A 24,377-nucleotide genomic window follows, 5' to 3' on the forward strand; every position below is an offset into this window, starting at 1 on the left:
GTATTCCATGGTAAGGATATACTGTAATTTGCCTAGCTGTTCACCAGTTGATTGACATTTAGGGTGTTTCCAGTTTTTGGCTATTGCAAATAAAAGCTGCTATGAACATTAGCGTATAGTCTTTGTTTGAACATATGCTTTCATGCCTCATGAGTAAATAACTAGGAGTGCAACTGCTAGGTCTTCTGATAGGTATAAGTTTGATATTTTAAGCAACTGCCAAACTATTTTCCAAAGTGGTGTTACTAACATTTTACAATCCCACCAATCACGTGTGAAAGTTCCTGGCTAACATTAGGTACACTCAGTCTTTAGTTTAGCCATTCTAATAGGTGTGTAATGATATCTCATTGTGGTTTTAATTGCATTTTCCTAATGGTCAATGATGCTGCACATCTTTTTATGTGCTTATTTACCCATATACCTCTTTAAGTGAATTCTCTGTTCAAATCTTTTGCCCATTTGAAAAATTGGATTGTTCCACTTTCTTATTATTGAGTTTTGAGATATACACACACACACACACACACACACACACACACACACACACACACTAGAGGCCCGGTGCATGAAATTTGTGCACGGGGGCATGTGTTCCTCAGTCCAGCCTGCATCCTCTCCAATCTGGGACCCCTCAGGGGATGTCCGACTGCCGGTTTAGGCCCAATAGAATTGGGCCTAAACCGGCAGTCGGACATCCCTCTCACAATCCAGGACTGCTGGCTCCCAACTGCTCACCTGCCTGCCTTCCTGATTGCCCCTAACCACTTCTGCCTGCCCAGCCTGATCACCCCCTAACCACTCGCCTGCCAGCCTGATTGCCCCTAACTGCCCTCCGCTGCAGGCCTGGGTCCCCCCCAACTTCCCTCCCCTGCAGGCCTGGTCACCCCTAACTGCCCTCCCCTGCAGGCTTGATTGCCCCCAACTGCCCTCCCTTGCAGGCCTGGTCCCTCCCAACTGCCCTCCCCTGCTGGCCTGATTGCCCCCAACTACCCTCCCTTGCAGACCTGGTCCCTCCCAACTGCCTTCCCCTGCTGGCCATCTTGTGACAGCCATCTTGTGTCCACATGGGGGCAGGATCTTGTGTGTTGGAGTGATGGTCAATTTGCATATTACTCTTTTATTAGATAGGATAGAGGCCTGGTGCATGGGTGGGGGCTGGCTGGTTTGCCCTTAAGGGTGTCCCGGATCAGGGTGGGGGTTCCCTTGGGGTGTGGGGTGGCCTGGGCGAGGGGCCTGTGATGGTTTGCAGCCCGGCCACGCCCCCCCAGCAACCCAAGTGGAGGCCCTGGGATCTGGGATTTATTTATCTTCTATAATTTAAACTTTGTAGCCTTGAGCGGAGGCCTAGGTGGCCAGGAAGCTTGGCTTTCTCCATCACCCGGGAAACCCAAGCCTCCTGCTCTCTCCAGCTCTGTGGCTGCCGCCATTTTTGTTGGGATTTATTTATCTTCTATAATTGAAACTTTGTAGCCTTGAGTGGAGTCCAGGGCCCGCCAGGGTGTGCGGGAAGCTTGGCTTCCTTCATTGCTGGGGAAACCCAAGCCTCCTGCTTGCTCTGTGGCTGCAGCCATCTTGGTTGGGTTAATTTGCATACCCGCTCCTGATTGGCTGGTGGGCATGGCTTATGGGTGTATCAGAGGTATGGTCAATTTGCATATTACTCTTTTATTAGATAGAATATTTTGGGTATGAATCCTTTATAACATATGTGGTTGTAAATATTTTTCTCCCATCTGTCTTTTCATTATCTTAACAGTGTCTTCTGAGGAGAACTTTTAAGTTTTGATGAAGTCCAAATTAATCAATTTATTCTTTCATAGATCATGCTTTTAGTTTCATGGCTAAAAAATAATCTGCCTAACCCCAGGTCACAAAGGCTTTTTTCCTAGAGTTTTATACTTAGGTTTTACATTTATGGTCCATTTTGAGTTAATTTTTTTTTTTTTAAACATATTTTATTGATATTTTACAGAGAGGAAGGGAGAGGGATAGAGAGCTAGAAACATCGATGAGAGAGAAACACCAATCAGCTGCCTCCTGCACACCTCCCACTGGGGATGTGCCCGCAACCAAGGTACATGCCCTTGACCGGAATCGAACCTGGGACCCTCCAGTCCGCAGGCCGACGCTCTATCCACTGAGCCAAACCGGTTTCGGCTTGAGTTAATTTTTATATACAGTGTGAGGTATGGATTGAGGTTCTTTCTTTTGGGGGGGAGGGGGAGGTTAGATATGCAATTGTTTCAGTAACATTTTTTGAAAAGACCATCTTTTCTCTAATGAAAAAGATGTCTTTGCATCTTTGTCAAAATCAGCTGGCCACGTATTTGTGAGTTTACTTCTGAAATTTCTATTCTGTTCCATAGATGTATCTGTCTATCTTTGTAACAATACCACAGTGTTTTGATTACCATAGTTGTATATTAAGTCTTGAAATCAGGTAGTGTTAGCACTAAACATTTGTTCTTCTTTTTCAAAGTTGTTCTTGTGTCATAGCTAAAAAGTTTTAGACTTTATCCTAGGTTGTGTGCATATGAATTTTAGAACCAAACTGTCAATTTCTATTTTAAATGTCTGTTGGGATTTTGATTGTGATTGTTTTGAATTTATAGATCAATCTGAGAATTGAATTGTAACAATATTATCTTCCTACCCACAAACAAGGTATATATCTCCATTTAATTCTATCTCCCAGTACTTTAAGTATTATTTTAACTAAAAAAAAAAAAGAAAAAAAACCCAACAAAACAAAACAACAGATTAAGAAAATGCTTTGGGGGGCAAAATGTAAAAAGAAATTTGCCCAAAAATGCTATTGGTGAATTTCATTCTGATACTGAATTTGTGGAGTACTGTTTTTCCCTTTCTCAATTTTCCAAATTTTTGTATACTAATAGAGTGTTTATGGTTTAGCTTTCAAGAAGTGATCTTGCAAGCTCATTTGTTCCCTTTCTTACCGTTTGGTTTGTGCCAACTTCTTTTCCCAGCTGTCACATTTCTCTTCCAGATCTTGCTTTTCTTCACACAAAGACTCAATACATGATTGCAATGCTCTGTTCTCAGCAGTTATTCGCTCTATTTCCCGTTTGTCCCTTTCAAGGAGCTGCTTCTGCCACTCTATTTCCCCTTTCTGTCGCAAGGCTGCCTGCTGCAAATTCTCTAACTCCAGTTTCTCCTAAATCAGATAAAAGATGACTCAAACATGCTAAGAGATAAAGACTGCAGTTTGGTATTGGTAAAACAGCTTTGTTTATTACCTCTAATACTTCAACCTGAGTCTTCTCTAATTCAGACATCTTTTGGTCATGCTGTAGCTTCAAACCTTGTAGCTCATTGTTTTCAAGGTGCAGCATGTCCAGAATATTCTTTAGTTCTAACAGAAACAAAACATGGTCCATGCTACCAAATGAACTTGGAAACATTTATAAAGTGAAACAGAAAAAAATGCTATTGACTGATACAAGAAACAAAAGATAATAAAAAAAATTGTTGTGCTGAATTAATGGAGCTAATTGTATTTTTAATGAAAAAATCATTTAAACGTATTGCTAAGCATTAATTTTAACAAAACATTTTAATAAAAACATTTAACAAAGATCTAGTTCTAAAGGCATTAATCCTACCTAAAAGAATTTTAGACAAAATAAATAGGAAGAACTTTAAAATATGTAAGTTGAGATTTACATAACAACTCTTTCCCTTGAAATGTAGATTTTTAAATAGTAACTCTTTTTGCTTATTATAAAAATATTTGCTAACTATAAAAAAATTGAAAAAAAGCATAAAAGAAAAAAACCATCATTATCCCACCATCTATTGCAGTAACATTTTGATGTATTTCCTTCCAGAGCACACAGACACACAAACAGATTTTTAAATGAATTCAGACTAGTCTCTATATTCAGTTTTTACCTTTTTTGTTCACTCTCCACACCAGCATTTTTACATGTCATTAAATTTTAAAAATACAGCTTTTAAAGTGGTAATTTGTTTCCAAATTTTGTCATAAATTTTGCTGCAAATAAACAACTCTGGCAGCTTAATTTGTCAAACAAGGAAATAAAGGCTTCTCTTTAAAAAGAAATATTCCTGTGATGGGCATAAATGCTTACCTTCTTTAGATAACTAGAAATGGGCTAACAGGTGCAATAGGTATGAATTGTAAGAGTCTTGAAACTGGGAGAGTGTTTCAATTTATACTTTGACCAATAGCCTACAAGTAAGTGTTCTGCTTTCACCACACCTGATCAGCAAGGAATATGATTATTTTGCTTTTAAATAAACTGTCAATTTGAATGGCAGAAAATATCATTTTCCTTCTATAATCTGTAAGATTAACTTTTAAAAGAAGTTTATTTGACAGTTTGTTTTTCTTCTATGACCTGGAATATAGACATTTCCAACCTCAGACTTTATATGGTTGTTTTCCTTTAAACTTACCAGTTTTATGTTTAGACATTTGCCCTAAAACTACCTGAAGATTTTCTTCTTCTTTTTCAATTTCCTGCTTTATAAGAGTAAGTTGAGTTTTTTTTTCACTAATCTGGACATTCAGTTCTCCTTTTTGAAAACTCATTTCTTCCAGAAGAGATTTTACTTCCTGTGCAAAAAAATAAAAAATAAAAAGTCACCTCCCGCCTTCACAAAATTATGAATGGAAACTAATATCAGTTTTGTTACTAACTGTCTCATTTTATAAAAATTCTAATTTGGAAACAAGCTCATTTTGCCTTTTATGTCAAGAACAACACTGTATTTTACACTACCATATTTCTATATAGAAGTAAAAAAGTAACATACTCTCTTCATTTAAAATGTATATGTAACATTTGCCATGTGCAAGGTAATGTGTTGCAGAGAAAAAAGGCTAATTCAGGTATCTATCCTGCCCTCCAGGGGCTTCGTGCCTTGTGGGGAAGTAAGGCTGGGGACATAAACATGATCAGGAAAGGCTAAGATGCCCTAGGAAACATGTAGAATGCTACGAAATTCAAAAAAGAGAGAAACACCCTCCAGGGTAAAGGAAAAGTCAGGGAAGTCTTAGTGGCATGAACCTGAACCAAGAAAAATAGGTAAGATCTGGACATACTCAGAAAGAGAATTCCTGGAAAAGAACAAGTATGAGAGGAGTACAGAGGCAGAACACCTTGGGCACGTCCAGAAACATTATTGGGGAGCTACACATGACAGCCACAGCATAGCTATACAACCAGTCACCAAACTGATGATACAGAAGAGTCAAGATTTGGAAATTTACATTTGCATTTGGGTGGGAACCTATAAAAATATCTCAAAATAAACCTGTAGCCAAGCACTATCCTAGGACTCTTAAGAGAATCCACTGGAAAACATACCCTAATGTAATTGCACTTCTCAGTTACTTCAGTTTCGCCTAGTCTCAGGGCTTCCTGGAGGTCAGCTTTGGCCTGGACCATGCTTTCTTGGAGTAGATGAAGCTCCTCCTTTTTATGCCCTAACTGCCTGTCCAAGACAGCCATCTCCTGCTGCTGAGCTGTCACCTGCATTAAAGAAAAGTGAAGAATATAAAGCTTGACAAAGGCCACAACCTAAAAATTGTGGGGAGACATTAGGAGCTAGCCTAATTATAATTACCTGGGTTGCAAGAGTGAGAAAAGCCAGGCTTGGAAACAGGCATGAAATGCCTAATAAAGACCTTGAGCTCACATATGTAAAATCACTCAAATCATACCAAAATCAAAAGTAGTATAATAATGATCCCTCAGGTTATGGTTTTTAAAGAACTTTCCTATCTCTACCTTATTCCATTTGACAACTACTTTGACAATGGAAGTTAGGCAGGGCTTTTTAAAATGTATTCATTTTGGCCGAAACTGGTTTGGCTCAGTGGATAGAGCGTCGGCCTGCGGACTGAAAGGTCCCGGGTTCGATTCCGGTCAAGGGCATGTACCTTGGTTGCGGGCACATCTCCAGTAGGAGGCGTGCAGGAGGCAGCTGATCGATGTTTCTAGCTATCTATCCCTCTCCCTTCCTCTCTGTGAAATATCAATAAAATATATTTTAAAAAAAATGTATTCATTTTGTAAATTTAAAAATTGTGTATAATTTTAAAAGCAACACATATTTATTTACAGAAAAAGCAAAAATGCAAAAGAGAGAAAATGGAAAATCCTAATAGCCCCCCCTTATCAAACGACTCCTTTTGTACTTTGGTATACACTAAAAATACAGACATAAGTAAACACATTTAACATAAACGATCTGAGTATACCCCATTCTGAGACTCCTTTTACTCAATAACATGTTTTACTAAGTTAGGATTAAAACTTGGGTTGGACTCTTCTCTTAACCTCTATGATATATAGTCTCATTTATGCTTTAAGATCTATTTTGTATTTTCCAGTCTTTTCTACAATCAAACATGTATTATTTTTTATAATCATCACATGAATGTAGGTTTCAAAGCAGCATGCACTGGTTGTTCAAGGCATCTGTTGCCATACCTGGCTTTTCAGCTTCTCCAGCTCTGCCCTCTTGGCCTGCAGGAGGGTCTCTGATTCTCTAAGGACCTGCAAGTGATGATCCTCACTGCGTTCTGCGGCCTCGATGTCTTTTTGCAGTTTCTGCAACCTACAAAGCACACAGTAACAGAGCAGATCCAAATGGAGACTGTCCCCCAATCTGTCTACCAGCACAAGCCCCTTGAAGCCCCATAGAGGCCGTAATACTTACTCTTCGGTCAGTTTTTCCCTCTTCTTGTTTAGACACTGGAAGTCTGAGTCTTTTGCTGCAACAACCTTGTTTATTTCTTCCAAGATTTCTTCTTGTTCGATTTTGTGCTGCTCCAAATCCTTTGTGTCAGCCTGGATCAATCTAAAACATCAATTTATTCCTCCAAGGCTCTTAAGACTTAACATGCACTATTTATCATAAATCAATTATTATCCTCTTAGAACTAAACTTTTCATTCATCTCACTGAATATATCAATGGCTGAGGGATTCCACCTACCTGAGCTGCTGGTCGGCTTTGACAAGGTTGATAGCAGTTTCCTGAGCTCTCCTTTCTAATTCCTCAGCATCTTTCTCAGTTTGCACTAACTTTCTCTTGGCATCAGCGAACTTTTCAGCAGCATTTTTTGTCTAGAAAACAAATTATCATTAAAAGCAATTCAGTTACAGACTTCTCTCACAGCTATTGGTACTGTAAATTGGTATAACTCTTGGCAAATAAGGCAATACAGAAAAACTTTAAATGTTCATTCACTTTGACTCTCCAATTCTCAGAAAAAAATTCAAAAGTAAGTAACTACCACAAAGAAATGTTCAATGTATATTGAAATTATATAAGTGGACAAATAATAGATTCAACAAGTGTTAATGTATCAACACAATGGAATACTGTGCAGCCTTTAAAATAGAGTGACAATGTAGCAACATGGGAGAATGTTAATGATATTATGATGACTTAAAATTTTATAAGCACTGTAAGAGCAACTATGTAAAACTATATCTGTGTCATCAAAGACAGAAAGGCTATACAAAAATAAAAATAATCATTTGAGGGTGATGAGACTGGATGATCTTATTTAAGAAATAATCTGTAATATTATTATATGTTACTTTTTTCAATTAAAAATATCTACCCAATTAAGTAGCAATGAAGTGATTTTACTAATATTCCCTCCACACAGAGATGCTGGCTGTACTCTACCTATTATCATGTTAAGTAAAACCTGAATAATCTGAAGAGGATTTAATTATGGCTGACAAACACAAATATTAAATACTTTAAAATATATATATTTTTTATTTCAGAGAGGAAGGGAGAGGGAAATAGATAGAAACATCAATGATGAGAGAGAATCATTGATTGGCTGCCTCTTGCATGCCCCATATGGGGGCTGGTTTCTGTCAGTTTCATCAGCAAAGCATTGGACAAAGCTTGGTATGCACTCCAGAATGCCACTGTTTCCAAGTAGTTTTTTTGTCTCCTTCAATGTCAAGTTTTAACTTGTCTGGCACATTCCTTACAAAATGTAGCATTTCTCCCTTCCTCTTCCTCCTTAGCACGCTGCCTCCCTGAGTCATTTTGTGAAGATGAAGGGAGAAGAGATTAGCCTTGGTTCACTTACTATCTCTGCCTACTACTGGTATCATCAATTTTCTTTTCTATGCCAGTGATAAGTTTTTCTCTAGTTCTGCTCACACCTATTTTCTCTCTCAGTAATCTAACATGTGACAGAAGAAGGAACTGATCATTTGAAAAGAGATGAGGATAGTTTTCCATTCTTATTAAAACCATCACTCAAAGAATTTCTTTAATAAGTCATTCCTTTCCATTCTTGGGTAGTAGATTTCTGTTCTTTAAACCAATTCATTTTTAAATAACAATATAAAAATAGTAATTCCTGAGGTTGCTCCATGTGGGTATGGGACTTTATCCTGGAATTCTCACCTAACTAAAAAAAAGTTCTCTTGGTGAGACAGAACCTTAACTGGGCCAGTTAACAGCCTCTCTGAGCTACATCTGTCAACCGGCTAACAATTACTTTACATGGTTGCCAGGAAGGTAAAATAAAAATAAATAAAATATCCAATATTATCTCAGACCAAAAAAATATTTGATTTTTTATATCCTTATCAACTTAGAGGACAAAGTAAGACTAGACGTCCTGTAAGGTACAATGTTGCTTTATAAAAATATAAGATTGACGTATTTAATAATTACATATATCAAACCAAATAAACAAAGACTCACATAGATAAGGAAGTGGCAAGTGTTAGGAACTAATGACTTCAGAAGCTTTAACTATGCTACTTCATTTAATTAATATTAAACAGCACTGGTATTCTTAATCTGAATTTAAGTATGAGGAAAGCAAAGCTCAGGGACTTAAGTGACTTGCTCAAATTTTCATAGCTCCTAAACTAGCAGCGTCTAGCCTAGAACATGGCTGTCTGACTTAGACAACTTTAATCTTACCACATTTTCTTTCTAATCCTTCATGCTGACAACAGTAAGCTGTCTCACCCCAAACCACAACTGAACATACTTTCTCTTCTGTGCATGAAAGTTCACTCTCAGCTTCCGCCAGCAGTCGATCAGCTTCCCTGAGCTCTGCTCGACGTTTCAGAAGGGTCTTCTCAATGCACTCAATTTCATCTACAATATCCTCATGGTGTTTGAGTGATTCTTCCATTTCTTGTTCATTCATAAAACTCTCCACATTTCCATCAATGAAATCTCTAAAAAAATCATATACATGCACATCAAAGTATTTTAAATGTTATAATACAGACACTTGGAGCATAAACCAATGTTGATATTTCTATTCTTCTGTGGAATAAAAATAAAACCACTATCACAATAATCATCCATTCCCTCAAAATTATCCTTCAAGACACAGCTACCCCAAAGACTGCCTAATTTTGTCTATTCTGCTAGAATAAGCACGGTGACAATATCTGACATGATACAGGGTTCGGTAACTCAAGGCTATCTTGTCAAAATTACTTGAAAAACAAGACCATCTATGGCAAAAGAAAAAAAATTGAAAGTAAATCTATCGATATATTCACAGATTATCTTTAAATGGAGGTATATAGAAACTTTTACTTTTTCCTTTGAACATTTTTGTGTTATCAAATTCCCTAAAATGATCATTTAAGTTACACTTTTATATCTGGGAAAAGAAGTGGTTATCCCACTGCCCTGCCATCCTCCTCAAAAAATTATCCCTCACATATACACCTACAAAAATAATAGATATAACCATTCCCAAACCCTCAAACATCTTATCCCAAGGTCTTTGCTTTTCCCTGCCAGGTATGTTAGAAGGCAGAGACCATCTCTCACTCACCTCTGTGTCCTTCACAGGACTCCCCTCAACCCTGGTGGTTTGGGCCAGTCTGCCTTAAATGACAAAAACTGGGGAACTGTCATAATCCATGGCCTACTGCAGAAGAGGAGCTTCTACATAAGTGACCCACTCCACAGATACTGCATTCATTCACAGACCCTACGCCAGGTGCTGCGGCACAGAAAGGGAGGCCCAGCTACCGTCCTCCTCTGTTCCTTAAAACATGGTGTGAACAGTACTATGCCCAAGGCTGCCAACCCCAAACTGTGAGAGCCCAAGGTGAGAAAGACTTTGTGTAAAGGGAATGCTTGCCCTTTGTCTTGGAAGACAGGTAGGAGTTAGGCAGGGTTAGAGTAATGAAGCCATTTCAGACAAAGGACAGTATGTGTAACAGTGGGGAGGCACAAGAAAATGTGGTGCTTGGGGAAACCACAGCAAAGTAAGTAGAGCCAGAACAAACACTGTGTGTGGGACAGCATGATAAAAAAGGCAGGCAGGATTCAGATCTTGGTGGGTGGGGTACATTCTTATGGGACTGAGAGTCACCAGCCCTCACAGTGGTACAGTGAGATTTGTAACTAAGTCAACAGGTGGAAGGAAAAAAAGAGACTAAGATGTAGAAGGCCAGCGTGAAAGCTAATGCAATGACCTAGGATGAAACTGATTAAAGGCCAGTGCAGTGGAGATCAAAGAAGGGGTCCAGATTCAGAGCTCTTTTGAGTAGTCAGTAGGACTTGGAGACTAGCTGGATGCTGGGGGGAGTGAGGGAAAGGGAGATGTTGACAACACCTGGCAGGGTAACGGGGGAGGGGGAATGGTTGTGCCATTTTCCAAGAGGGACTATAAGAAGAGTTGATTTGGATTACTGGCTAAAAGACTTGAAGCTTACACTGTCCAATATGGTAATCATCATGTGGATATTAAATTAATTTAAATTAAATTCTGTTCCTCAGTTCCATTAGCCACATTTCAAATACTCAATGTGGCTTTGTGACTACTGCTTTGGACAATACAGATCTAGAACATTTTCAAGATCATAAGAAGTTCTATTGGACAACACTGATTCAGGTTATCTTAATGAACAAATATTATAATCATCTGAATTATAAAAATAAAATGGCTAATTACTTTCGCTGTTGATGCTTCTGGATGGTTCTATGTAATTCTTCTACTTCATGCTCTAAATCTTTCTTCTCTTGCAAAAGACCATCAATATTATGATGCAGTTCTTCCATTTCTTTCTCAGACTGCTGCTTGGATACTCTCATCCACTGTTCCCATTTATTTGATTTTAAATGCTGCATTATGTCTTCCAATCTAGAAACTTCACTCTCCTGAACAAAGAAAAAATGTAATATTGAAACGTCACATGATGTTTTCTCTCTTTCCTGCCCAAAAGCTGAAATTAACTATGGTTAAAGTGGCATGTCTGACCTGAAAATGGTGGTAGTTTTTAAAGCTTCAGTATATGAAGAAAAACTAAGTCAAGACAATTTTTTCACAAGTCATAGATGAAATGAGTGGATTAATAAAACTTTAGACTTTTCCATCAGTCTAACTATGGTTGATAAACATTCACCAAGTACCTCTTGTGGACACCTCTGCCTCCAGGGTTCAGCATCTAGCAGAAGAGATACAGGCCTCTCCCTCCTCTGGGCACATGGGAGAGAAGCTTTATGAGCAGGCTGACCAGAGGAAGAGGTGTTTTGCCTGGGTTTTGAAGAACAAATGACATGGGAAAGACCTAAGCTGAGGAAATAACATGTACACGTTACAGGGAGGTGTAAAAGTGCACCTGGGAGCCCTGCTGGTGTGGCTCAGTTAGTTGGGCGTCCTCCCATGCATGGAAAGGTTGCCGGTTCCATTCCAGGTCAGGGCACATGCCCGGGTTGCAGCTCTATACTGAAAAGGGGCATGCAGGAGGCAGCCTATTGATGTTTCTCTCCCTCTCTCTAAAAATCGATAAACTATTCTTTAACAAAAAAAGTGCAACTGGGAAACTATAGAAACAGCTGGGTACTACTGGGGGGTAAAAGAACCAGCTTAAGAGATTATCAAACACTGAACCAATAGAATTGCTATAAACTCAATGTGCATTGAAAAACTGCAAGACAATGTGAATGATTATCATTTTTAACCATATTAATGCACACAGTCCCTCTGAAACTAGTCTGACCCATTAAAATGGGACGGTGGCTGACACCCAGGTGTCCTAGTCCTTTACCTTCCCTTCTTCTCAATCTGCTAAGAAGAAAAGGAAAAAATAAAGCGCTCCAGGTGTCTTGAGATTGGAGGAGGAGCTTGTAAAATAAATTTTATTTTTTTAGAACCATAAAGTTATAAGATAAGCTAGTGATTAGGAAATAATCATTGCTTGGAATCTAAACTAAGAAAAGAACACGAAATATAGTAAAAATTTACACATAGTAAAGCAAACCATAGTGCCTACAAATAAATGTTGTACAGTCATACTATTTAGAAGCATTTGTAAAACCGTGGGGAAATGTTTGCAACATTAAAGGGGACAAACAGATAGGAAATTCTGTGTACAAGAAAAAACTATGAAAAGAAATAATAATCAATAAACCTCACCACCCAGAAATAATCCCCATCAAAACTTTGCTGTGTGCTACTCATCCATGTGTGTATATACAAGCACATACATGTGTATGGATGTACACACATATAAACACATGTATGTGTATAAGTACAGGCACTCATATATGAATATACTTACACATACACATTAATATAGTACTCATCAGTAGAAAAACATATAAGCTTTCTAAAAATGATTACTTTCTGTACTATTTTGTTATATAAACCTGGTTTGTAGACTGATCTGGTACCCTAAATCCTGTCCAGTATTTTAATAAGAGAATGGTTGCTCAGTTCTAAACAGCCTTACAAACATACTTTGGGGATATAATCCATTCATAAGTAGGCCAATTTATTAAGTAACCTTATTCAGTCTCTCATGGAAGCAGTATGAATAGGGGGTCTTATGTCTTTGCACTTACTAAGTTACGGTGTTCCGGGACGTTGCAATGCAGCACGCCCATAGGGATGAGGGGGATGGAGAAGCTGGGGGGTGGAGGTCCATAAACGATGGGAACCCCAGAAGGAGGTGGGCCATAAACAACAGTGCCAGGCGTGAGAGGTTGGCTATTGTTGGGTAAGGGAGGAGGTGGTGCATACAGGGCCATGCCCTGGGGCACAGGAGAGCCATCAGGAAACACAGTGTATATCATGTATCCAGGAGGAGGCACAAATGGGTGGTCCTCCTGGTCATCCAGCTCACTCTCTTCTGGGCTGTCTCCTCTACTGTCTGCATCTTGAAAGAAATAAACAGAAGAGGTGAAGGGGTAAGAGATCAACCAAAGGACTTGTATGCATGCATATGAGCAAAACCATGGACACAGACGGGGGTGGGGGGTGGTGGGAGAGGGTGAAGGGCACGTGCTGGGGGGGGGGGGGTGGCCAGGGAGAGGTCAATGGGGGAAAAAGGAGACTTATGTAATACTTTAAACAATAAATAACTTAAATTTAAAAAACAAAAAAGAAGAGTGTTTTACCGCCATGGCTTACTAGGTAAACAAATTTAGCAGAAAACAGCAGCATTTAGGCCAGATACCAGAAATCTTAGAATAAAATTCTATAAAAAAAGTAAAAGCAATTTTGAAAAGCAGATCCAAACAGGGATTCAAATTATTTTCAATGGCTGATACCTGAGTTTTTCTTATGCCTATCTATTGCTTTGTGTTGGTTTTTTTTTTCCCCTTGCCTTCATTCATTCATTCATTTATTCAGCAACCATTTGGGTGCCTGCTTCGCTCGATGAAAAGGAGATATGCTATGAAATCCCACAGCTCTCAGTATTTACCATCATCACAAAGCACAGCACTCTCTAAGGTATTGATTTACTTACTTACCTCCCCTACAAGCAGGAACTATGTTTATCACTGATGATAGAGAACCTAGCATACAGCAGGCACTCAATAAACAGGTCCTGAATGAATAAATTCTCAGAAGGTCGTACTTCCACTTTAAAGATTTACAGTTTCAGAGTAGCTAAATAATTTGCCTACGGTCATACAGCTACTTAGTAAGAGACCCAAGATTTACCCCAGGTCTGACTCATTCCCACAAAGCTTTAGAAAATAGACTTCTAACACTTTATTTTAGTCAAGCATATTAATGCCATGATTCGAGGATGTAAGCTGCCACACTCCAGGAGCACAGGCAAAGAAGCGGCTCAGTCTGCCTGGGTGAGACAGGGTAGAGGGAGGCTTCATAAAAGGAGTGGTGTTTGAGGACCTGGATAAGTAGAAATAGGTGTGGGAGAAGAAGGAAGAAAAAGGACATTCCAAACAGAGGCCTTAAACATGGAGGTCTGAGAACATGGCATGCTGGATCTTAGACAGCTGGATATGGCTGACGTGTGGGAGAGTGATGGGAGGTGAGATAAAAGGACAAGAGGTCACTGGCCAAGACCAAGTCACAGAGGCCCTTGCAGAGCAAGCTAAGGAGTTTGGATTGTGTCTTATGGATTTCAGGGAACCAATAAAAAGTTATTAAACAGGCAAGAGAAATACATCTACCTTGTACCAGGCATCCTCAAACTACGGCCCCCGCGGGCCACATGCGGCCCGCCAAGGACATTTATCCAGCCCACCAGGTGCTGCTGCCTGTCCTGCTTAGCAACCAACTCATCCCGGGCCCGCAGTGCGCATAGGAATTTGTTCATAGTTTTTTTTTTTAAACTATAGTCTGGCCCTCCAATGGTCTGAGGGACAGTGAACTGGCCCCCTGTTTAAAAAGTTTGAGGACCCCTGTATGTAGACTGATCTGTTACCCTTGTGTGACCTAACTTACCTCTATTTGAAAACGATTTATGTAACCCACTCCTGATGGGAGAATAAACCCAGTATCCTGAGGCAGGTGGAGGTCCACTGCCTTCCTTCCCATCTGACCGCCCAGGATGTGGTTTTCTAACAGGAGTTGAGGCTGCGTACTTTAGGCCAACACCAGAGTCCTTGGTGGCCTGGGAACTGTGGCTGGAAACCTAAAACAAATGACAGTAGAGCACACTATCTATCGTGTATAATAAAAGGCTAATATGCAAACTGTCCCCTCGACTGGGAGTTTGACCAGGGGGCGGGGCCGGCCGTCCAACCACCCGCAGCCCCTCCCTCCAGCTGGCCCCGCCCCTGAGCAGTCCCTTCCACCCCTATCAGGATGGGCCAGACCCCACTCATGCACGAATTCACACACCGGGCCTCTAGCTACAAATGAAAAGGCTGATTTGGAGAAATAAAATCTAGAGCAAAACAGATGTAGCAACAAAACTATTTTTTCATATATCACAATTCTCACTTTTCACAAATAGAAGTGAGATGTGATTACATGGTCAGGTAAAATGCCTGGGTGTCTGCCTCACTATTCCAGGACTTATCTTTCCTAGTGGTTTCTCTTCTTTTGCCTTGTCCTTGATTGCCCAGCAACTGAGGCAAAGAACACCAGTCAACTTTCAAGGGAATCTGGGATATTAGCCTCCTGCTGCCTTGGGAGCTTGGCATGGCTTTAAAGTGCTGCTCTTTCCCTAAGGAGATGGTCTATCCCAGGGGTGGGCAAACTTTTTGACTCGAGGGCCACAATGGGTTCTTAAACTGGACCAGAGGGCCGGAACAAAAGCATGGATGGAGTGTTTGTGTGAACTAATATAAATTCAAAGTAAAGGAGCGGAGGGGAGAGAAAGAGAACCCTCCGCTCTTTCGGCTCCGCCAGCCGGATAGAACAGCTGAACAGGCCGGATCCAGCCCGCGGGCCATAGTTTGCCCACGGCTGGTCTACCCAGTAGTAGGTCTATTCTCCAAATCCTCACCCACACTGCTTCCACCACCAGCCCTGGTTGTGCCAAGGATGTTGGCTTCCTTTAGTTTTCTGAGTGACGAATCTCAGATTCTGCTCTTTGGGGTGCTGATTAAGTCTACACAGCCCTAGGATCCTAGCATGTCACACTGCTTCTCTGACTGATGCTTATCAGCTAAATCTGGCAAGATGTCACCCAGCCCCTCTGCTTTCGAGGAGTGCTCCTTAGAGTTCTCTCCTCACTCTCCACACCACATTCAGGTCTCAAGCCCTGACCATTTTGTCTCCTGAACATCATTCAATGCCATCTCTTCTGATCCAGTCCCACTGCTCTAGCTCTGGTCTCTACCCTTCACCTGAATGTGTTCAAACAGCCTCACACAGAGTTCAGCCACTACAGGTCCAGCCTCCATACTCAGCCCAATTATTTGTCCTAAACTATAGCTCTGATCATATTACCACCATCACAATGCACAGTTTCCCAAGGCCTACATAATTAAGTCCAAGGGATTTTTTAAGCCCTTTTTAAAAAGTATGACCCCAATCTACTTTCCCAGCTTCACCTTTCATTGTTCCCATCCAACCCTCCAGCCCCACAGGTTACTTCCACAAAAGGTGTTCCCTCCTTCCTAAAAGCCAGTTCCTTAATGGTTGCTAAGTGTTGACTTCACCACCCTGCCTGTGAAGCCTTCCTTCCTGAACTCCCCACAAAGTGAATCCTTCACACCTCTCTGCAACCAGAGTACACAGGTCAAGTCTGCTGTCACATGCATGTCACTGCTTTGTAATTACATTGGTGTGCCTGCCTTCCCTGCCAGCCCATGAGCTCTTTGAGAGCAGAGGCTATATCATTCACCATTGCCTAGCACTAGATTTCAGTAACCACTGAATGAATGTTAGTTAAAATGAAATGAAAACCAGATGCCTATTTTTCTGAGTATCTGCACAATTCTATACCCACATTTTAACAGGCCCTCTGGGCTCAAGTCATCTTATCCCCTTATAGGATTCCCATTCAGAGACTCCACACTATACCACCTAAGCATGAATGGGCAACTGCCACATTCCTTGGGAAGGCCCTATTTTCATCTCAAATATGGAAAAAACTTAAGAACCTCAATACATGGCTTAGCCTAGATATGTGTTCTTGAACCCTGTTCACAAATTTGGGGAAAAGAACACTGTCACACTTCCTTCAAGAAAATTCAGTATATACTCCCAGCACCACAGACTTCCTACTTTTGATGGTGATGGTGGCGGCATAAAGTACCAATAGCCTCGTCTTTTGAAAGGATCTGCCATGCTGCTGATGTAATCATTCTGATAAGAAACTTCACGTCGAAGGTCAGCAATTTCTTCCAAAATGTTTTCAAAGTTTCCTTTATCTGTAAAGGAAAGCCATTATATAAAGTTGGCTATGAAACCATCTACTTCCTTCCTCTCTCAAAATACAAGTGATTCCATGAGAGTCAATGACTTTTATCAATTCCTCAAAGCTGACTTTCAGCCTGCCTAGCTAACATTTAAAGAGCATAGACATAGCATTCTGCTGTTCACTTATAAAGTAAGCCAGAGAAAGAAAATAAACAGATTTGTAAACATTATTTATTTTGAAAATACAAAAATAAATCTCTCTTATCTCTTTGTGATCAAATCCTTTAATACTATACTTACATAAAAAAATTTTTAATTCTTTGCCTTTATTTATTAAGCTAATTATCACAGCTGGTAAATCAAGCATAGAACTGATCTGTAACAGTTAAATAAATTTGCTAAAGGTAAAAAAAAAATGTTTTGATTTTAGAACTACAGTACCACTACCACAAAGGACAATACTTTACCGGCCCCAGTGAGGTCTAGTAAGTTCCGCAGCCTTGCGATCTCTGTCCTTTGCCTCTCCATGGTCTCATTCAGCTTCTCCATTTCCAGCACCTGTGAGTCTGCTCCTGTGGTATCTACATCTGCTTTCTCCATCTCAATACGAAACTATTGAGAAATTAGACACACGAAGTCCCCAATGAATATTCTTTCACATATGCACTTATTCTTGCCACTGACTGTAATTCTAGAATTTTTACTTACACTTTACTAATGAGGAAACTGCCTCACTCCTTATAGTTAAACTACACTGTCCTTGGCACACAGAAAATAAAGCACGGACTGACTAGTGATTGCAATTCAAAATCATTTGTGATGTCCCCTCCAGTGATCAATCTTTTAGGAACTGACAGGGACCCAATCAGGAGGAAGTCAAGTCTCAAGGTACCAGCACTGACCTGCTCCTCTTTACCCCTGAGAAGATTCTGAAGAAGTTCGATCTCTGCTTCTGCTCGAGTCAGATCCCTGGCTGCTTGCATGGCCTTTCTGCTGAACCTCTCTGTTTCCTGCAACTCCTATTGGGACAGAGGTAAGAGTAAGGCACTTCAGCTCTCATAGGTTGTTCTCTTTTCTTCTTCCTCCTAGTGTGATTCTTCTCATTTCATCAGATTGCCTGCCTGGCTATCCCATGTACATGTGATGCCAAGTCCCACCTTGTCCTCTGCTGTTCCCATCACCTGGCAGGCTGTTCCACCCCTCTATGGGTGGAGTAGGGTGCTGCATCAGAAGTGAGCAGGGTTCAATTTTTCTTCACTATTCTACAGTCTTTCATGACTGGTGTCTCTATGGACTCTCATCATTAGATTCTCTCCTATAATCTACTGTTTAATCTCATTAGCATTTGCATTCTATAAAGACTGTATCAGACATTATCTCAGTCAGGAGTCATAACAGCCCTATGAGGTAACATATTAATCATCTGACTGCACAAGATGAAAAGTCTGAGATTCAAGAGGATTACATGGTGAGCCTTTAAGACCTTTACTTGGGTCTGCAAAGACAGCTATCTCCCTAAGCAGATTCCTACACTTTGAGGTAGGGATGGTATGTTTCATTTGATGGTTCCTTTCAGGACTCAATAGAGTGCAGGATCCATGGCAGGGCTGTGAGAGGAGAAATACAATCTGCAGGTCTAAAAGGAAACATACAACTTTATAGTGGTTTAATAAATAGCCAAAGTCTGTAAGAATATCAGTAATACAAGTTATGTTTTTTGATAGCAGCAGCACTGGTGGAAACTTGTTCTGTACATGTGAACTCACCTCTGCTCGCTCCTGGTTAATTTTCATAACAGTTCCATGAAGGGACTTAAGCTGGTCTTTAGCAATGGTGAGCTCAGCTGTTGCTAGCTTATCAGAGGCAGCCACTGCTTTTTTCAGTTTCTTTAATTCTTTATCTAAACCAAGAAACTGCTCCTGAGATTTGGCATCTTCAAGTTTTTTCTAAAATAAAAGAAATATTAATTAAACATATGAATCATTTGGTAACAAGAGTTAATATGTAATTAATATTAGGGCAGGGACACTATTCACTGCTACACACCCCATGCCTAGAACAATACCTGGTACATAGTAGGTGTTCCATAAGTATTCACTAAGTGAATGAATAAATAAACTCATCTCAAAACTGTAAGATAAACTTAGAATGAAATCAGTCTTCTTAGTCAAGAATCTTAGTAATTATAAATTCATTCACTGATTGGAAAAACATTTCTAGGCACTATCACCAAGTGATGGACTACCTGCTTTGAATCACTGAGTCCGGCCGTAGGCATATGGTGGCAAAAAAAACAGATTTGGCTGCTGCCCTCAAGGAGCTTAGGAGAGTCATTAAACACCTACAGAGACAAATAACTAAAAGTGATTAGTGCTATCAAGGGACAGAACAGAGCACTGTCTGAGAGAAAAGCAGCGAGGCCTAGATTGGTGGGAAGGCAGCAGTCAGGAAGAAGAATAGTGAAAGAACATGGTCCAGCGGAGGGAATGGCAGGTGCGAAGGCCAGGAGGGAAGACAGAACTTGGCATTTTTTTTAAAAAATATATTTTATTGGTTTTTTACAGAGAGGAAGGGAGCGGGACAGAAAGTTAGAAACATTGATGAGAGAGAAACACCAATCAGCTGCCTCCTGCACACTCCCTACTGGGGATGTGCCCGCAACTAAGGTACATGCCCTTGACCGGAATCGAACCTGGGACCTTTCAGTCCGCAGGCCGACGCTCTATCCACTGAGCCAAACCGGTTAGGGCAGAACTTGGCATTTTTGATGAGCCAAAGGAAAGAACATACTGAGAAAAGGAGTGAACTAAACAGAGGTAATCATGCAGGGCCTCATAAGCTTAAGAATTTTGGTCTTTATAATAAGAACAACAGAAGCTACTAGAGATGGGGGAGACATGGATGGAACTGACAAGAGCCAATTCACATTTCTGAAAGAACATGTTGGCTGCTCTGTGGAGCAGGGTCATGAGCGGAAGTGGGAGACTTGTCAGGTGGTCACAGCAGTTGTCCAGAAGACAGATGATGGCTGAATGAAGGTGGTGGCACTGGAGAAGAACATAGTTTATATATTCCAGATATATTATATTTTGGAGGCAGGCTCAGTAAGACTTGGGGACTGATGGGTTCTCAGTATGAGGCAAGTCATTCACTGAGGCTGGGAGACGGGAGACGATAGGTGTGACGAGAAGACATGAAACAATAGAGCATTGGAGAATAAGCTTACTGGAGAAAAGGGTAAAGTTTCTCAATTAAGGAACGTTAACCAAGAGTTTATAGTGATACCACTATGCCTGGAAAGGCAACTTATCATCCAGGAATACTTAGCATGTCTGCAAGCCGAAATAAAGCAAATAGCTACAGTTTTGTCAGAGAAGACAGACAGGAGAAAAGGGCAAGGGATTTGAGGATATTTGCAAAAATGGCTACAGTGGTAGACTATGGAATCTAAGTTGAACAAGGAGGAAAATAAAGATATGAAGGCTTAACAAACAGAAACGGCAGGGCTAATGCAGTGAAATTCTCAATAATGTTGAAAAATGTCAGCATGGGGGTGCTGGTAATATAAGAGGTGATGATCAGAGTGATGCTTCAATTTGTGATTTCAAAGGTGGTGGGCACAATTTGAACAAGGAAATGGGAGAAGATGGTTATGTGGGATTGAGAAGTTCAGAGAGAGGCCAGGGTGTTAGAAAGAAAGATGAGGAGTTTAGAAGTAATTTCCCACAGATGTGTCCAATTGGGCAAGGGGTTTTGAAAGAGGCAGTCATCACAATAGCATTTAACAACCACCTAACCAACTATAAAGTCACCCCATAGCATTCTAATTCTTTCTTTGCATCTATAATGGCACCATTGTCTCAGTCCCAAGGTTTCTCTTCAGTCAGTTTCAGAAGGGGGGACCGCAATGCAGCCAGAGGCTACTGTGGAGCACACCCCTTTCTCAGCTGGCCTGATTGCTGGGGGCAGGACGAAGCAGCAGGAACTCATGTGTCTCACTTTTCTAGTCTTTCCCACCTTTTTCTCTAACTCTTGCAGTTGGGCCAGAATTCTCTCCTTCTCTTCATCAGCTTCCTGAAGTTGGAGATCTGTAAGGCCTTGGATTTCCTCCATACTTTTTAGGTTTTCTTGCAAATAGTGAATTTCATTCTCCAACTGCTGGATCCTTGCTTCATGTTGCCTCTTATCCAAATTAATCTGTGAGGAAATGAGAGTTTCAAAGATGGTTTTTAAGCAAAAATATGTTTTACTCAAAATAAAAGCTTTTGAGGGAATTGTATTTCATTTTACTAAAAAATGTAACAAAATTTTGTACTCAGAGTTACTGGGGATGGTTTTCTCTTGAATATTCTCTAGCATCCATTTTAATGTTTGTTTCATTAAAATAATTACATCAAGAAAAATCCAATTCTGGCACCATACTATACTCCAGCAATGTGGCATTATTTGCCTGCATGTTAAGAAACATCTCCCTAGCTTCTAGGACAAGGAAAACACAGTTTCACAAAGAAGCCTGATGTTAACATCAGTAGCCATATTCAGGGTTGAATTTTAGTCACACCCAGCTTGACTTGTTATGAGTGAAAATAACATTTATATTTTATTTACACGAGAAAGGGAGCATTGTAATTTCCTGAAAATTTTGATTATTTGCCAAACATTTCCCTCCAGCTGCCTCTTGCCCTTTTCTTACTCTTGCTTCAAGGGCTCTCTCACAGGCCTGCCTGAACTCTTCTTGTCCATTTGCCAGTTTCTCTTGTTGCAGAGCCATTTCTTCTTGGAGTTTTCTCTCTCTTACTTGTGCTTCCTCTCTTTCCCACTGGGAGCATGCAAGAATTTCACTGAATTGTTTCTGCAAATCAGCAAGACTTTTCCCTAAGACATCTGAAGGACTATGGATTCTGGTAAGGGGGAAAAAAGATGGTATAAATGTGACATTTTATTTTGATGCTAGATGCCAGGTACAAACATGCTGATAATATTAGTTCAGGAATAAAGAGAGTTGTGTGGAATGGGACTGGTGTCAATCCATAATAATTTACTGAGCATCTCCTAAGTGAAAACCATTGTTTTATCAAATGACTCTTATTTACTCTAGAAACATAGGCTAATGACGTTTGCTCAAAGAATAAATGTCCATTTCATATATTTAAATTAGCTTTAGTTTCATCTGATATTTTGTTCTCTATTTAAAATAGGAGAACACAGCGTCTCTACTTCCTAACCATATGCAATGAACTTTCTGGAATGACTCTTAAAACCTTTATGTTTTTAAAATGAAATAATACCAAAAAGTATAAAATATTTAAAATGTAAAAAAAATCAGTGACAGGCAATTTGAATTAAGCAATCTTTTGTCTCAACTATGAAAATATGATAAAGGAAAAGCTTACAAAAGAACTCAGCCATTTTACTGTACTGAGAAAGGTGAGTTCATCACTAACCCTCACAACTTGGCCCACCATATACTTGGAGGTCTTGATTTTCCATTACCTCATTTCCCCAGCTCCTGATTTCAGTTTTCTCCGTAGCTCATCCACACGAGCTGCCACTTCTTCTGGATGAATCAAACCATCAACCACATGGTTAAGGTGATTCTGGAAATCTTTAAGTTGCTGTTTCAATAGATTATTGTCATCCTGTGAAGGAAGGTAATATGAGGAGGTAAGTTAGCAAAACAAAATTAAGAATATACCCACATAAACATATAGAACCTGTATTACTTACCATATGTTAGTTTTATTCAACACCTTTTACTAATTCTTTTAACCCTTTCCACTCAGACTAACAATATCTAAATCTACTGATCAATCTAAAGTCACAAAAGACACAACCAGGCACTTACGATGTCTCTTGATGTGATGCAAAAAGAAGTTCTTATGAACGCTACTTATGAATGTCTTCTTGCCAAAAACTAACTTGAATCTAAATAAACCTCCATATGTAACATAATACATGGGGATGCAAACAGCAAAATCTAGAATATGAAAAACTATTAACTGTATTCCCCTACCTCCTGAGTGATCAATTTACTTCAAACTCAGTGTAACACTGTGTACTGAAATATAGAGAATTTAGAATTACAATGAACTTGTTAAGTGCCTGTCCTACCTAGAGTCATCTTATCTGTAAACTGTCCCTGCCCAATGCCCTGAGGTGGCTATATTTATACTATTGTCTAATCCTGGCTATAGGTGATCTGTCCCAAGGTCAGCCAATCCACTGAAAACAAGTTCTTATTCTTTCCAGAGACTGAACCAATATCTAGTACAGCAAGTCTGCATAAAAGCTGGACCTACAAAGATATGCCAGCTCAAGGCTGAAATCCATGTTGGACTACATGCAATGCCCCAAAAGATAGAAAAAGACAAATAAGAGGGCCGTGAAGCCTCTGAAAGATTGTTAGAGCAGCTCTGGTTCTTGGCAAGCCATCTCTTTTCTTGGGGTAGTGTTAGTAGGTTTCAATTCACTGCAACTAAATGATTTCTGACAAAGACAGGTGTGGAGAGTTTAACTTGAACTCTGTAGCAGGTTAGTAGGTTAAATAACCAGAGAAACGAGTTCTAAGATAGTCTCACAGCATGGGCCAGCATCCTGGAAAGCTGACTTCAGTTTCTACTTTGGAGAAGGCCCCTGAAGAATAGACTTTAGTCCTTTTCTTTAATAGACGTATACTGAAGTATTTATGAATGCAATAAAGATGCATGAGATTTTCCTTAAAATATTCCAGAAAAAAAAAAAAAAGCGGACTAACTGAAACAGAATGGCAGAATGTTGAGAACTGTTAAAGCTGGGTCAATAAAAGGTCATAATACTGTTCTCTTTTTTGTGATTATTTGAAATTTTCCACAATAAAAATAAAAAAATAATCTGATGAACACCCAACACGTACACACACAGAAATCGAAAACATGTACATCTTTTATGCTATTTGTTTCAGGAGCTGAACTGATAGGAGTAAAAATTAAATTCTAGGTTTTTAAATTTCCTTAAACTTTGAGGAAAAAATATTGAAGGCATTGGAGAAAGAGAGAGAATTTGGTCGAGCTTAGTCTTATTCGTCACAAACCTCCCTGTTTTGGAAGCTTTTCCCAAACCAGAGCAACTCTGCCCCTTCACTTCTGGGGTAGGGTAACAGCTGCCACTCCAGTCAGCCAAGCGGCCCCTGACCTCACAGATTTGAAAACTGAGTATTGACCCAGGTACTTTGTTTGTTCAGACATTTATCCTCTTTGAGAGAGTTTAATCATCTGGAAAATCCTGTCCACCTGTTTCTCCTGCAGTTGGTC

At 40.0% G+C, this 24,377-nt stretch overlaps 1 protein-coding gene across 5 annotated transcripts in view; it reads right to left on the reverse strand.

Annotated features, from left to right (window-relative positions):
• The window catches only part of CNTRL (centriolin), an 86,721-nt gene that overhangs the window by 15,024 nt on the left and 47,320 nt on the right, over positions 1-24,377 (reverse strand). For all 5 annotated transcript variants that reach the window (XM_080667193.1, XM_080667192.1, XM_080667194.1 and 2 more), the window contains 18 exons: positions 22,582-22,727; positions 21,782-21,989; positions 21,106-21,285; positions 18,855-19,034; positions 17,991-18,107; positions 17,556-17,700; positions 16,954-17,099; positions 14,719-14,908; positions 12,864-13,177; positions 10,972-11,177; positions 9,037-9,229; positions 6,993-7,123; positions 6,715-6,855; positions 6,486-6,612; positions 5,358-5,522; positions 4,444-4,603; positions 3,261-3,376; positions 2,961-3,178 (listed from right to left, as the gene is read on the reverse strand). In XM_080667193.1, coding sequence (XP_080523319.1) covers positions 2,961-3,178; positions 3,261-3,376; positions 4,444-4,603; positions 5,358-5,522; positions 6,486-6,612; positions 6,715-6,855; positions 6,993-7,123; positions 9,037-9,229; positions 10,972-11,177; positions 12,864-13,177; positions 14,719-14,908; positions 16,954-17,099; positions 17,556-17,700; positions 17,991-18,107; positions 18,855-19,034; positions 21,106-21,285; positions 21,782-21,989; positions 22,582-22,727 — 3,083 coding nt within the window. The remainder of the gene's footprint in view (positions 1-2,960; positions 3,179-3,260; positions 3,377-4,443; positions 4,604-5,357; positions 5,523-6,485; positions 6,613-6,714; positions 6,856-6,992; positions 7,124-9,036; positions 9,230-10,971; positions 11,178-12,863; positions 13,178-14,718; positions 14,909-16,953; positions 17,100-17,555; positions 17,701-17,990; positions 18,108-18,854; positions 19,035-21,105; positions 21,286-21,781; positions 21,990-22,581; positions 22,728-24,377) is intronic.

This window comes from Plecotus auritus, assembly GCF_963455305.1.
Source record: "Plecotus auritus genome assembly, chromosome: 5".
In the NCBI taxonomy this organism is placed as follows: domain Eukaryota; kingdom Metazoa; phylum Chordata; class Mammalia; order Chiroptera; family Vespertilionidae; genus Plecotus; species Plecotus auritus.